This window comes from Papio anubis, chromosome 1, assembly GCF_008728515.1.
Source record: "Papio anubis isolate 15944 chromosome 1, Panubis1.0, whole genome shotgun sequence".
In the NCBI taxonomy this organism is placed as follows: domain Eukaryota; kingdom Metazoa; phylum Chordata; class Mammalia; order Primates; family Cercopithecidae; genus Papio; species Papio anubis.
Window position 1 is genome coordinate 32034225 of NC_044976.1, and position 12297 is coordinate 32046521.

At 46.1% G+C, this 12297-nt stretch overlaps 2 protein-coding genes and 1 long non-coding RNA gene across 8 annotated transcripts in view; 2 read left to right on the forward strand and 1 right to left on the reverse strand.

Moving 5' to 3' along the window:
- CSMD2 (CUB and Sushi multiple domains 2) overlaps positions 1–12297 on the reverse strand; it is a 649640-nt gene that overhangs the window by 337141 nt on the left and 300202 nt on the right. The gene's annotated exons all lie outside the window — the stretch shown is intronic.
- Positions 854–2781, forward strand: HMGB4 (high mobility group box 4). The gene has a single exon (XM_009204446.2). The coding sequence runs from the start codon at positions 2167–2169 to the stop codon at positions 2740–2742; it is 576 nt and encodes a 191-aa protein (XP_009202710.1). The 5' UTR covers positions 854–2166; the 3' UTR covers positions 2743–2781.
- The window catches only part of LOC103883459, a 29884-nt gene continuing 23151 nt past the window's right edge, over positions 5565–12297 (forward strand). The window contains exons 1-2 of the long non-coding RNA XR_002522385.2: positions 5565–5667; positions 7460–7555. This is a non-coding gene — a long non-coding RNA (uncharacterized LOC103883459). The remainder of the gene's footprint in view (positions 5668–7459; positions 7556–12297) is intronic.

The window sequence follows — 12297 nt, forward strand, 5'->3', positions numbered from 1 at the left end:
TGAGATGGAAACCAGAGAGTATGGGATCCATTGATGTGGCTCATACAGAACAGCTTCCCAGGCCAGAGAAGGCTGAAAAGAGAAGGCTGGAGAAGGCTGGAAAGGGGATCTGGAATGGCAAATCTTAGATACCCAGCACATAGCATTGATTTAGGAAGCCAGATTTATTTACCTTTCCTAAGCTCCCCTAAACAAGGACTTTAGGGGAGATTGACATAGCTTTTCCCTTTTACTGCCTTTTCTTCTTAAATCTGTTAGCTTCCCGATAGCTATTGTGGGTTAATCTTCCTGGATCTTATCATCATGAGAGGGATGGAAGGTTATGAACAGAGACACAGATAAGCTACTGTGTGTGTGTGTGTGTGTGTGTGTGTGTGTGTGTGTCTGAGCCTGAGCCGAGTCTGATTAATATGTGGATTTTCATTAAAGTTCTTCCTCATGTCCCATCTTTTGATCTCAGAAAGGAGTTGTGTCCCATTCTTCTAGGCAGTCCTGCTCATGTCCAGCAAATGTGTGAGTCGACCTCCAGCCCCTTGGGAGAAAGAGCCAGGGGAAAAAAGGCTACCTAGGCCGAGAAGTGTCCCCAGAGTAATCTGTTCCTTTGGCAGACCCCCTGCTAGCCCAGACTTCCTTGACTGGCACTTGATATCTTATAGGCCCCCAAATCCTGCCACACAACTACAGCTTGTCCCCTGGAGGGGCTTTTCTGACCAGTCCAGAATGCTCAATTTATGAAAGATCATAAGCTCACACAGGGGAAGGGGCTGGCTTGGGCCACCACCTTGCAGCAGAGCTGGGGCAGAATTCAGGATTGGAGACTCTTATTAGTTTCCATCTTTCTTTTACAGAAGATGAACGTTGAAGTCTTGGAACCCTGGGAATGAACCTGGAAAAATTCAAAATATGGTCGTCTTAGGCAAGTTTCCTTGTCCGGCTCAGCTGCTGAGACCACACATCTGGACCCTCAGTGCCCCGGCAGCAGCTCTGTGCAGGCAGGATGAAGTACAGGCTTAGGTCAAGCAATCAGCAATCAAAATCCACACTCCCACCCATGAGTGGCTGTTCAACCTTGAACATGTTACTTTTTATGTTAATGAAACCCGGTTTTCTAGTCCTATAAATTTGGGGCTATCATCAACCATTAAGTTACATTAAACCCAATGCCACACAGGCAAGTACCTAGCAGTGTCCAAGGCCCAAAAAATGACACTTTTTCATCTTTTCTCTTCCCTCCAATTAAAAGACTAGTGGAATATCCGCAACTACTTTGACCAAAAGCCAGAAGCCAGCCAGTTTGAGCGTAGCTGTTACAGCTTTGTGTTCTAAACCTAAGAAATGGGGACCCCTCACACGAGAGTGGGGAGGCTTCTGGATGTGCTACAAATTCCATCTCATTTTCATGGACTCAAGTGTTAATTAATAAAATCTCAAGGTTCTCCTCCCTCTTTCCCCTCACATTTCTTCAGAGAAACAAAGAGTTCAAACTCACAGCCCAAGCACTCAGGTTTTAAATTAGACAACTTTGTCCTGACAGGAACCAAGTCACAGCTGTCATACCTGATTACTTTTAGAGTTACTACTAAACCCTTTGTATGGCATGAGCTGCCACTGTTCAAGGCAAACAGAAAGACTTCACATTTTATCATGACAGCCCTGGAGCTATCCACCTCCCTATGTTCATTATTCTCAGCCTGTCTTCGGAAGGGATGATGTGGCATCCTGACAATCGTATAGTGAAGAAAGCAGACCCCATGGACTGTCACTACAGCCTAGGGATTTTAAGCCCCCAAAGTGCAGTAAAACCCACTGCCTCCAGAAAGCCAAGGAAAATTATTTCTGGGGGACATAGCTGCCTCATAGCCTTCTATGAATGAACCATCATCTTTCATGAGAGGCAACCATTGACCCTCAAGTAACCAACCAATAAGAACACCCGTACACAAATGCCCACAGGTGTTGGCTGGGATTGGCTGGCTTGTGGATGATGTCACAGTTTCCCTCCTCTGACTCAACAATGCCATCACCACTGAAAAGGCTGAGCCCTGACTGCAGCTCTTGCAGACAGAAAAATTCACCGCAAGCAGAGCACCTTCTAGATTGCTCCTGGAGTGTGGGGATAACAGTCTCTCCTGTTCAAGTTACTGAATCCAGAAAAAAGATGAACTTATGAACATGGGAAAAGAAATCCAGCTGAAGCCTAAGGCAAATGTCTCTTCTTACATCCACTTTTTGCTGAATTACAGAAACAAATTCAAGGAGCAGCAGCCAAATACCTACGTTGGCTTTAAAGAGTTCTCTAGAAAGTGTTCGGAAAAATGGAGATCCATCTCAAAGCATGAAAAGGCCAAATATGAAGCCCTGGCCAAACTCGACAAAGCCCGATACCAGGAAGAAATGATGAATTACGTTGGCAAGAGGAAGAAACGGAGAAAGCGGGATCCTCAGGCACCCAGACGGCCTCCATCATCCTTCCTACTCTTCTGCCAAGACCACTATGCTCAGCTGAAGAGGGAGAACCCGAGCTGGTCAGTGGTGCAGGTGGCCAAGGCCACAGGGAAGATGTGGTCAGCAACGACAGACCTGGAGAAGCACCCTTATGAGCAGAGAGCGGCTCTCCTGAGAGCTAAGTACTTCGAGGAACTTGAACGCTACCGTAAACAACGGAAACAATGTAATGCCAGAAAGAAGTACCGAATGTCAGCTAGAAAGCGGTGCAGAGGGAAAAGAGTCAGGCAGAGCTGATGGATCCAGTTTGAAAAAATAAAATGCCATTCAATCATATTTCCTGTTCCTGGTCTCATGTGTGGCATTAGAGTAGCTGTGACTGACGCTTTGTGGAGGAGGGAGTGGCTTGGTAGAGAGAGATTGGGGCAGGGAAACTGATCCTGAGGAGAGGAAGGGAGAGGAGGGGAAGGGAGAGGAGGGGAAGGGAAAGAAGGGGAAGGGAGGAGAATGGAAGGGAGGGGGAAGGAGTGGGATGGAGGGAGAGAAGGGAGAAGAGGGGGAGGGAGAGGATGGGGAGAGAAGAGAGAGGAGGGGGAGGGAGAGGATGGGGAGAGAAGGGAGAGGAGGGGGAGGGAGAGGATGGGGAGAGAGAAGGAGAGGAGGGGAAGAAGAGGAAGAGGGAGAGGAGGGGAAGGGAAGAGAAAGGAGGGGAATGGAGGGGAGGGAAAGGGGGGGAAGGCTAGCTTTGAGAGAAGTGTCAGCAGTAAACAAAAGGTGTGACTTGGACCACTGGGTGGGAGTCTCCAGGTGTAAAGTAGCAGCAGTCACGGAGGTAGAAGCACCCTGGTTCTGAGTGGTGATCCAGGTTAGAGGACCCTACTAAGTGTCAGGTTCAGGAACATGAGGTCTGACTCTGCTAAGAAGTGGCAGGACTGGGAAGGCTGCCAGGGCTAGAAGGCCTAGAGTTCAAGCTCACACTTCAGGCCCCAGGAGAAACATATGATATCTGAGTTGAGATAGGCCTGAGGGGACCCAGGATTTCCAGCAACACTTAGATATGCTCAGTGGGGCCAGGGTGAGCCCCAGGGGTGTTCCTTAATCAGGAGGAGGCAAGGGGCAGATTTTACAAAAAAAAAAAAAAGCAAAAAAAAAGCAGGGGGCTGGGGACCAGAGCAGTTGTTTTTCAGTGGATAGAGGTATAATATGTGGCATCCACTCCTCTTCCTCTTGTTCACAACACCCTGACTCCCTTTTGTGACCAAGGCTGGATCAGAGGGCAGGATCGCCTTGGCCACAGTCATTGGCTCAGTGGTGGGCATGTGACCCAAGTTGGTCCTATCAGGGTGGATCTCTGGACCTGTGTAAGGAGTCCTGGGGGACACTGCAGTCCAGGGAATGTGGACAGCCATTTGCCATCTCATAGGGCCCAAGAAGGAGGCCGAGATGGTAGAATCCCTGTGGCATCAGAATAATCTCCGAAACTTTTCATTGAAGATGAACAACGCATTGCATTTTTTCCCTGAGATGGTCTGACTTAGGTTTTTTTTCTACTTGACTATAATTTGACACAAATGGGATTGTCCTGTAAGTGTCTGTGTGGTAACTAGATTTTTCAGGCAAGAATATACTGTGGGCAACATTCCATACCAATCAATAAAGACTGAAATGGAATATTTTGAAATGGTTCTTCTGGCTTCTTGACATCAAAAATACTGGGCCAAAATGCAAAGCTGCTTTTTTTGTCACCAGTTTATACATGCAACAGACCTCCCTAACTCCACCTCTAAGGACCCCTATTCCATGATAGAGGGACCTACACTTTCTACTCTACTGTGCTGAAAAGTAAAAATACATATTTTTGAACAGTCTTTTAGAACTGCATGAGCCTTTAGGGGATGAAAGGTAATACAGTGATTTAGAAATTCAGGGTCTGGAAGCAAACAGGTCATTTGCAGAGGATTTTCATGTGCCAGGCCCTGTGCTGGGTATGGAGAGGCACATTACGCACTACTGTTAAGTTTCCGCCCTATAAAAACTTTCCTTCTGACAAGAGAGATGGACTTGGGCGTAAATTGCAGCACTGCAAAGCAAGATGATGAAAGTGAATATGGAAAGTAATAGGGGAGGGACTGGGGACCACCCACCAAGCCTATGCTGCAGTCTTCATGAAGGAAGCAGCCTTATTCCACTTGACAACTTTGTAGGCATGCTGGCAAAATTCCCGTTCCCCATTCCCCACAGCTGCTATTCCAACTTGGCTCTGCTTCCATTCCAGCCCAACCTCCACCCTCTCAGGAGACACCCTCATTTTCTGCTTCATTGAGAAAATAGAGATCCTCAGATATAAGTGCTCTCAGCTTCCTTCATTCTGGAAATGTAATCCATACACATCCTTTCCTCTTGGTCTCACCCCTCATGGAGAGCTAACCCCCCTCCTGCTCTTGCTGCCTCCTCCCCGCCTCCCTGGGGCCCTTGCTCCTTACTATAAGGGTGCTGGCCCTCCAGCCTGTACACTCATACAAGTTCACTTGATGCTATGATATGGTGGTCCCCATCTTAATGTTGGCAGGACTTAGGGCAAGTTCTCATTCCTCTGAGCCTCATGTTCTTATCTGTGCAAGGAGGATAATGCCTGCCTTACAGGCTGTTTTAGCAATTAACTGAGGTAATACATGTAAAAGTATTTGGCATAGTCCTAAACCTAATAGGTAATGTAGCTGATATACTCTAGGGTGGTTGTTCCATAATCCTTTCCCCCTTTCCTGGTGTTCATACCCTTGTATAATCCCCTCCTATTAAGTGTGGGCTGGACATGTGACTTTCTTCTAACCAATAGAATGTGGCAAAGGAGATGGAATGTCACTTCTGTGATTATGTAATGATAATACTACATATTGCTAGCCACTGTTCTAGGGATTCTCCTTGCTGCTTGATGAAATAAGTGGTCAAGTTTGAGAAGCCCATGTAGCAAGGAATGACAAGGAACTGTGGGAAATGTCTAGAAGCTGAGGGTGGCCTCAGACCATCAGCCAGTGAGAAACAGAAGTTCTCAGTCCACCAACCACAAGGAACTTAATACTGCAGCAGCCACACAAGTGGGGAGGTGAATCCTTCCCCAGTCAAGCCACCAGATGAGAACTTGGCCTTGGCTGGCCAAGGTCTCAAGCAATGCACCCAGCTAAGCTGTTACTGAACTCCTAACCCCACAGAAACTGTACAAATGTAAGTTTAAAACTATAAATGTTTAAACCATATGAGTGTATTTTGTTTTAAGCCACTAAGTCTGTGGTAATTTGTTACACAGCAATAGAGAATACATTACTCAATAAATGCCCTCTTCCTTATAATTCTAGAAGAGATTGTCTTTAATCTTGTTTCTATCTCCAGCCTCTACCTTCCCCATTTAATTTCCTTTCCTTTGTTACCAATATCTTGAAGGTGGAGGGCCACCTCCTACCCTCCAGTGCTAATTAGATCCTGACTTGTATTACCCTGTAGTGGTTCCAGTTGGGTTGTCTTGTTTCCAACCTGAAATGTGGGCTCTTGGTGGGCAGCAGCTGTGTGATGTACCACACTCCTCTCTGGGAAGAGGGCCCCAACACAGCTAGGCTCCAGCTCTCATGCCACCCCTTTCTGATTTCCTGTGTGATTAATTATGTGAATGTGGGTGGCCAAGTCAGAGTTGACAACAGTTTGCAGTTCCCCTGCTGAAAACTAACTCCATTAACAGTCCTTTATGAAAAAGACAACAGGAGGGTCTGAATCTGCTGGTTTCTAATGACTGTAATGTAGTGACAGTGGAAAGAGAGGGAGGGAAGGAGGAGGAGAAGTTGGGGGAGCCTGGACCTAAGATAACGGGTAAGAGAAAAAGTAGGCAGACAATCTGGTGTGGTGCCAGCATTCCAGGCCCACTCAACTGGCCTCAGGTGCTCCTGTCCTTGAGAAGAGGAACGCAGGCCCATCACCATCTCGATGACTGAATCACTCAACTCTGATCCTTCTCTCCTCAACCCTTTTCCTGTGTTCATGTAGTCATTAATTTACTTACTCATTAATTCAACAGATGTTTATGTAAATCTTATGCCTGCAATATAACAGCAACTATTCTGGTGCTGGGAATACAACAAGGTCCCTCATGTCTCACATTCTGGTGAGGAGAGACAGAGAATTAAAAAAACAACAAATAGGCCGGGCGCAGTGGCTCACACCTATAATCCCAGCACTTTGGGAGGCCGAGGTGGGCGGATCATGAGGTCAGGAGTTCGAGACCAGCCTGATCAACATGGTGAAACCCCATGTCTACTAAAAATATAATAATTAGCCAGGTATGGTGGCATGTGCCTGTAATCTCTACTCAGGAGGCTGAGGCAGGAGAATTGCTTGAACCCAGGGGGCGGAGGTTGCAGTGAGCCGAGATCGTACGATTGCACTCTGGCCTGGACGACAGAGTGAGACTTCATCTTAACAAACAAACAACACAAATAAATATATCAGATCAGTTTTTGATAGTGTCAAGTACTCACTAGAAAACAAATGTGGGTAATGAGATAAATGATGATGTATAGGGTAGAGGGCACTTGAAATGGGTGGCCAGAAGTTTTCTGTGGCATTTGGTTTTGGATTTACAGGGCAAGAAGGAGCCATACAAGCCAAGGTGTGCGAGAAGAGTCCTCCAAGTAACAGGGAAGCAAGTGCAAAGGTCCTTGCAGAAGGGAGCTTGGCATATTAGAGGGACAGAGGGAGGCCAGAGCGACTGGAGGTGTGAACAAATGGGCAAGACATGGTTGGAAGGGTGAAGGCCTTGGCAAGGGGTTTATGTGGAAATCTAAGTGTAACTGAGAGCCACAGAGAGATTTCAGTAGTGGAGAGCCACATGCTTCCATCTTTGACTTTGTGTTGCTGATCATTCTAGAGTCTTCAGAGACTATCAAGTGCCAACAAAGGGATTAACCCCTTGCCCCTCTAAAGGACTGCAAGAAAGAAGACACCAAATCCATGGCATTTTTTTCCTTAGGAAAGAAGGGACATAATGAGAAGCCTCCACTTGGTATTCCTTGGAGCAGCTGGAAGCTAAAAACCAAACGTGGGAACTGTGAATCCTCTCTCTGGGGTATGTTTTCTTAGGAAGTGGAGGAAATGGGTGGGCATGAGTGGCAAAATATTCCAGGGGAATACTTCTTCCTGGGCCTTGTGGGGAACAATTCCCAACAGGCCAGTGGTTCTCAGCTTTAAGCCTGTGTTAGAATCATCTGCAGGGCTTACTAAAACACAGAGTGCTGGGCCTCACCCCCAGAGTTTGATTTAGCATTTCTGGGAGTTGGATCTATAATTTGCATTTCTGAAAGTTCCCAGGTGATACTGATGCTCCTGGACCCAGGACCACAGACAAATTCTCCTTCTTGTAGCCCCTCATTCAGTCTGCGTAAGAGGCATGGCTCATCTGGTGGGTTTGGGAGGAGGAGCGGACCATGCTCAGTTAGCCCTCCCCACTCTCCCTTTCTCTCTCTCCCCATCTCCCTAGCTGCAGAGCATATTCAGACAGCTCTCCAATCAGTTCATCAGTAATAAAGGTGACATGCTGATCCTCATCTGTTTTTCTCTTGCAGCTGTCAATTGATTCTGCACTTGAGGGGGAAATAAGTATATTTATTTATTGGGTTTCCCTCAAATTCCAACAGAGAAGGTTGATATCAGTTGCAAAACAATCAACTGGCATCTGGGCCACATAGCAGCATAGGAATCTTGGTTTCAGCCTCCACTAAAACATCAATTATTTGAGGGCAAAAAATGTCCAGTTCCTGGGCCTTTAAGATAGGAAATCAGGTCTGTGGATGGGGTGAGGTCACCAGGATGAGGTCACAAAGGCATTGATGCCCCTTTGTCCTATCATGTGACCACCTGTCACACTTCCACCAAGCAGTATCTGCCCCACAGGTGTGCTAGGGACTAAATGAAATGCCTGGGATATCATCATAAGTGGTGTCTGATGCTAAGGAGTGCCCTAGGAATGGGGGTACCTGCCTGGTCTCTAAAGGATGGGTTCAAAAGGCAAGAGCAACACACAAAAAGATAGTTTCAAGCAGGAGAAACAGCTTGGCAAAAGGCCCAAAGGGGATACGACCCTTCAGGCTGGCCTTGGTCTCTGGGTTGGATCACCAATGACACAATGAACATTTCATTATGAGGCCATCCCTTAAAGTAATTGCATTGCAACAGCCCTCCCTACCCAGTGCTCCATTTCTAATGCTTTCTCTGCTCTGGCTGCTGGGTGACATTTCTATTTCTCCTCTTCAACGGTGAAATATTTCAGTGGTTGTCCATCACTTATGGGAGTCTGACATGGCATCATCAGGCCACTGGGGCCTTGCTAGTTGTGCTGTCCCTGATACTCACTGTGGAAGGCAGTTTCTGAAATGGCTCCCAGTGATCCCCAACTCCTGAAATTCATACTCTGTGTAATCCCCTCCCTTTGAGTGTGGGCTAGACCTGGTGGCCAAAGTGATAGGATTTCACTTCTGATGTTAGGCTGTGAAAGGCTGTGACTGTTGTCTCTGGCTCTTCTGTCTCACTTGAAGCAAACTGACATGCTGAAAGCTGCCCTGTGGAGAGGCTCATGTGGCAAGGAACGGAGGGTGGTTTCTGGCCAACACCCAGTAAGGAACTCAGGCCCTCAGTCAAACAGCCTGCAAGGAACTGAACCCTGCCAATAACCATGAGTAAGCCTGGAAGTGGACCACTCCTCTGCTGAATTTTGAGATGCCTGCAGCACCAGTGGACACCTTATCTGTAGCCTTGTCACAGACTCAGCTAAACTATACCTGATTCTTGACCCACAGAAACTAATAGGTGTTTCATGGCACTAAGGCTTCTGATAATTTGTTACAAACTGAAATGATGAGTACAGATTTTGGCATCAAGAGAAGGATAGTGTCGTGACATATACCTAAAAATGTGAGATAGCTCTGGAACCAGGCAGTGGGCAGAGGTGAGGAGTATTATGAGGAGCTTGTTAGAGAAATCTTCAATTGCCTCAAAGACAACTGAAGACACTATAGAAATCTGGACTTTGAGGATACAGCTGGTGGAGGCTTAAAAGAAGTGATGAACAGATTATTGGAAACTGGAATGTCTTTGTCCATTTTCTATTGTCTGTAACAGAATATCTGAAGCTGGGTAATTTGTAAAGAAAAGAAATTTATTTCTGACAGTTACCAGTTACAGAGGCTGAGGAGTCCAAGGTCAAAGGGCTGCATCTGGTGAGAGCCTTCTTATTGGTGAGGACTGCCTACAGAGAGGACTGCGCATGTTGATGTGCCTGCTCAGGTCTCTCTTCTTCCTTTTTTTTTTGTTTTTGAGATGGAGTCTCACTCTGTTGCCCAGGCTAGAATATAGAAGCGTGATCTCAGCTCACTACAGCCTTTACCTCCTGGGTTCAAGTGATTCTCCTGCTCAGCCTCACAAGTAGCTGAGACTACAGGCATGTGCCACCACACCTGGCTAATTTTTGTATTTTTCATAGAGATGGGGTTTCACCATGTTGGCCAGGCTGGGCTCAAACTCCCAACCTCCAGTGATCCACCCACCTTGGCCTCCCAAATTGCTGGGATTACGGCACGAGCCACCATGCCTGACCTCTTCCTGTTCTTATAAAGCCACCAGTTCCACTCCTGTGATAACCCATAAATCCATGGATGGATTAACCCATTCATGAAGACAGGGGTCTCACGATCCAATCACCTCTTTAAGTCCCCACCTTTCAACACTACCACATTGGGGATTAATTTTCCAGCACATGACATTTGGGGGACCCATGCAAACCGTATTATGGAGGAGAGACATCCTTGTTAGGTAGTGGTAGAAAGCTTAGTGCCACTATTGTCTGCAGTTACATGGAAAGCAAAATATGTACCTAATAAACCTAGTGATTTAGCTATGGAGATGTCCAGGCAAAGTGCTGAAAATAATTTCTTCTTACTGCTTATGTGAGAAGAGAGAGAAAAAAAAGTTAAAGTGAGCCAGGACCTGATAGTTTTGAAAATTCTCAGTATCCCAAGTCAGCAAAACGTACTAAAATTAAGAAATGGCTTTTGAGCAGCACTGTCAAGAAAAGGTGTGGCTGTGGAGCCTTTGGTTAAGACCTCAGAAAGATCAAAAGATCATGGTATTATTCAGTCATACAAAGGCCCTTTAAAGAGATTAGGGTAGGCCTCACAGATCCTCCAGATCAAATAATAGGGACTCTAGGAAGCGAAACGGCTGTCCCTTGGCCATCTTTTCAAGAGGCTCAGGTTGAAAAGTGGTTAGTCCTCAAAGAAATTTGTGGGTTTGGCTTTTGTGTAATAGAGGGAATCTCAGTGCAATTTACAGAAGAACCAAAAAGTTTTCGAGAAAACCTATAAGAAGAAACATAGCTGGGACAGAAACGAACAGAGACATAACAAAATAAAATGAGACCATTGGACCCCTAAAATTCGCAGCAGGAAACAGACTGAGAAAACAAGTCAGCTTTAAACACAGGTTTCCGTTCATGAAAAAGGAAGGATTACTCAGAAGGAAGAACTAAGAGCTTAGAAGGTGGAGCTAAGAGTCATGGAGAATTATCCCCAGGCTTTGAAACCTAACCAAGAAACTTCCAGTCTTTTCCTGGCTGGATTTCAAAATTGTTACGGACCAGTGACGCCTTCGTACCTCACATTTTCTTCCCTTTGAGTAGCAGTGTTTATAGCCATTGCTCTATGCCTAATCTGCCATTGTATGTTGGGCATATAGGGGGCAGATAATTTATCTCGTTAGCTTTTCAAATCACCAAATCTGTAATAACAGTATTCTAGAACTTGTACTTAAGGAATTATACCCAAGAGCCTCATCCACACCTGCACCTGATTTAGATGATGAGATCCTGGACTTTCAGTTGGTGCTCTCATGGGAGGAGATGTTTAGAGACCTTGAGAAGGAATGATTATGTTTTGTGTGTGGAAGGGACATGTACTTTGCATGTGGAAGGGACAGAAATCATTGGAGAGCCAGAGGGTAGACTGTGATAGGCAGCTTCAGAAATGACTCTAAGTGTTCTTTCTCTTCTGGTATTCATGTCCGTGGTGCAGTCCCCTCCCTTTGTGTGTGGGCTGGACCTAGTGATTTGCCTCTAAAGAATAGAATACAGAAAAAGTGATGGAATGTCACTTCTCATATCAGGTTATAAAAGATTGTCACTTCTGTCTTATCCTCTCTCTCTGGCTCTACTCTCTGATGAAGCAGCTGTGTTGAAAGCTTCCCTTTGGAGAGGAACTGAGGGCCGTCTCTGGCCACTAGCATGGAGGAATCCAGCAAACAATTATGTGAAGAAACTTGGAAGCATGTCCTCCCCTCCAGTTGAGCTTTGAGATGACTGCCACCCTAGTGGACACCTTGATTGAAGCCTTATGAGAAACCCTAAGCCAGAGAACCCAATTAAGCCACACTTACATTCCTAACACACAGAAAATATGAGCTAATAAATGTTGTTTCAAGCCACTAAGCTTTGGAGTAATATGTGACACAGCAACAGACACCTAATGCACCTGCCCTAAGGTCCTGCTACACTGCATTTTCCCCAGAAACACTACACTCTCTCCCTCTCCCCAGGGCCTTTGCACATACTTCTCATGGCTGGGATCATCTCTCCTACCTTTCAGGTCTGGTAGACTTCAACCTGTTCTACAGGACTTAGGTCAGGTATCCCTTCCTCTAGGAAGCTGTCTTTGATGCTCCAACTCCCTTTTGTGTTCCCATAATAGCTTATGTAAGTCCATACAATGCTATCCCAATGCACAACACATTATAGCAAATGTCCCCCCAACTGGTAGAGAACGG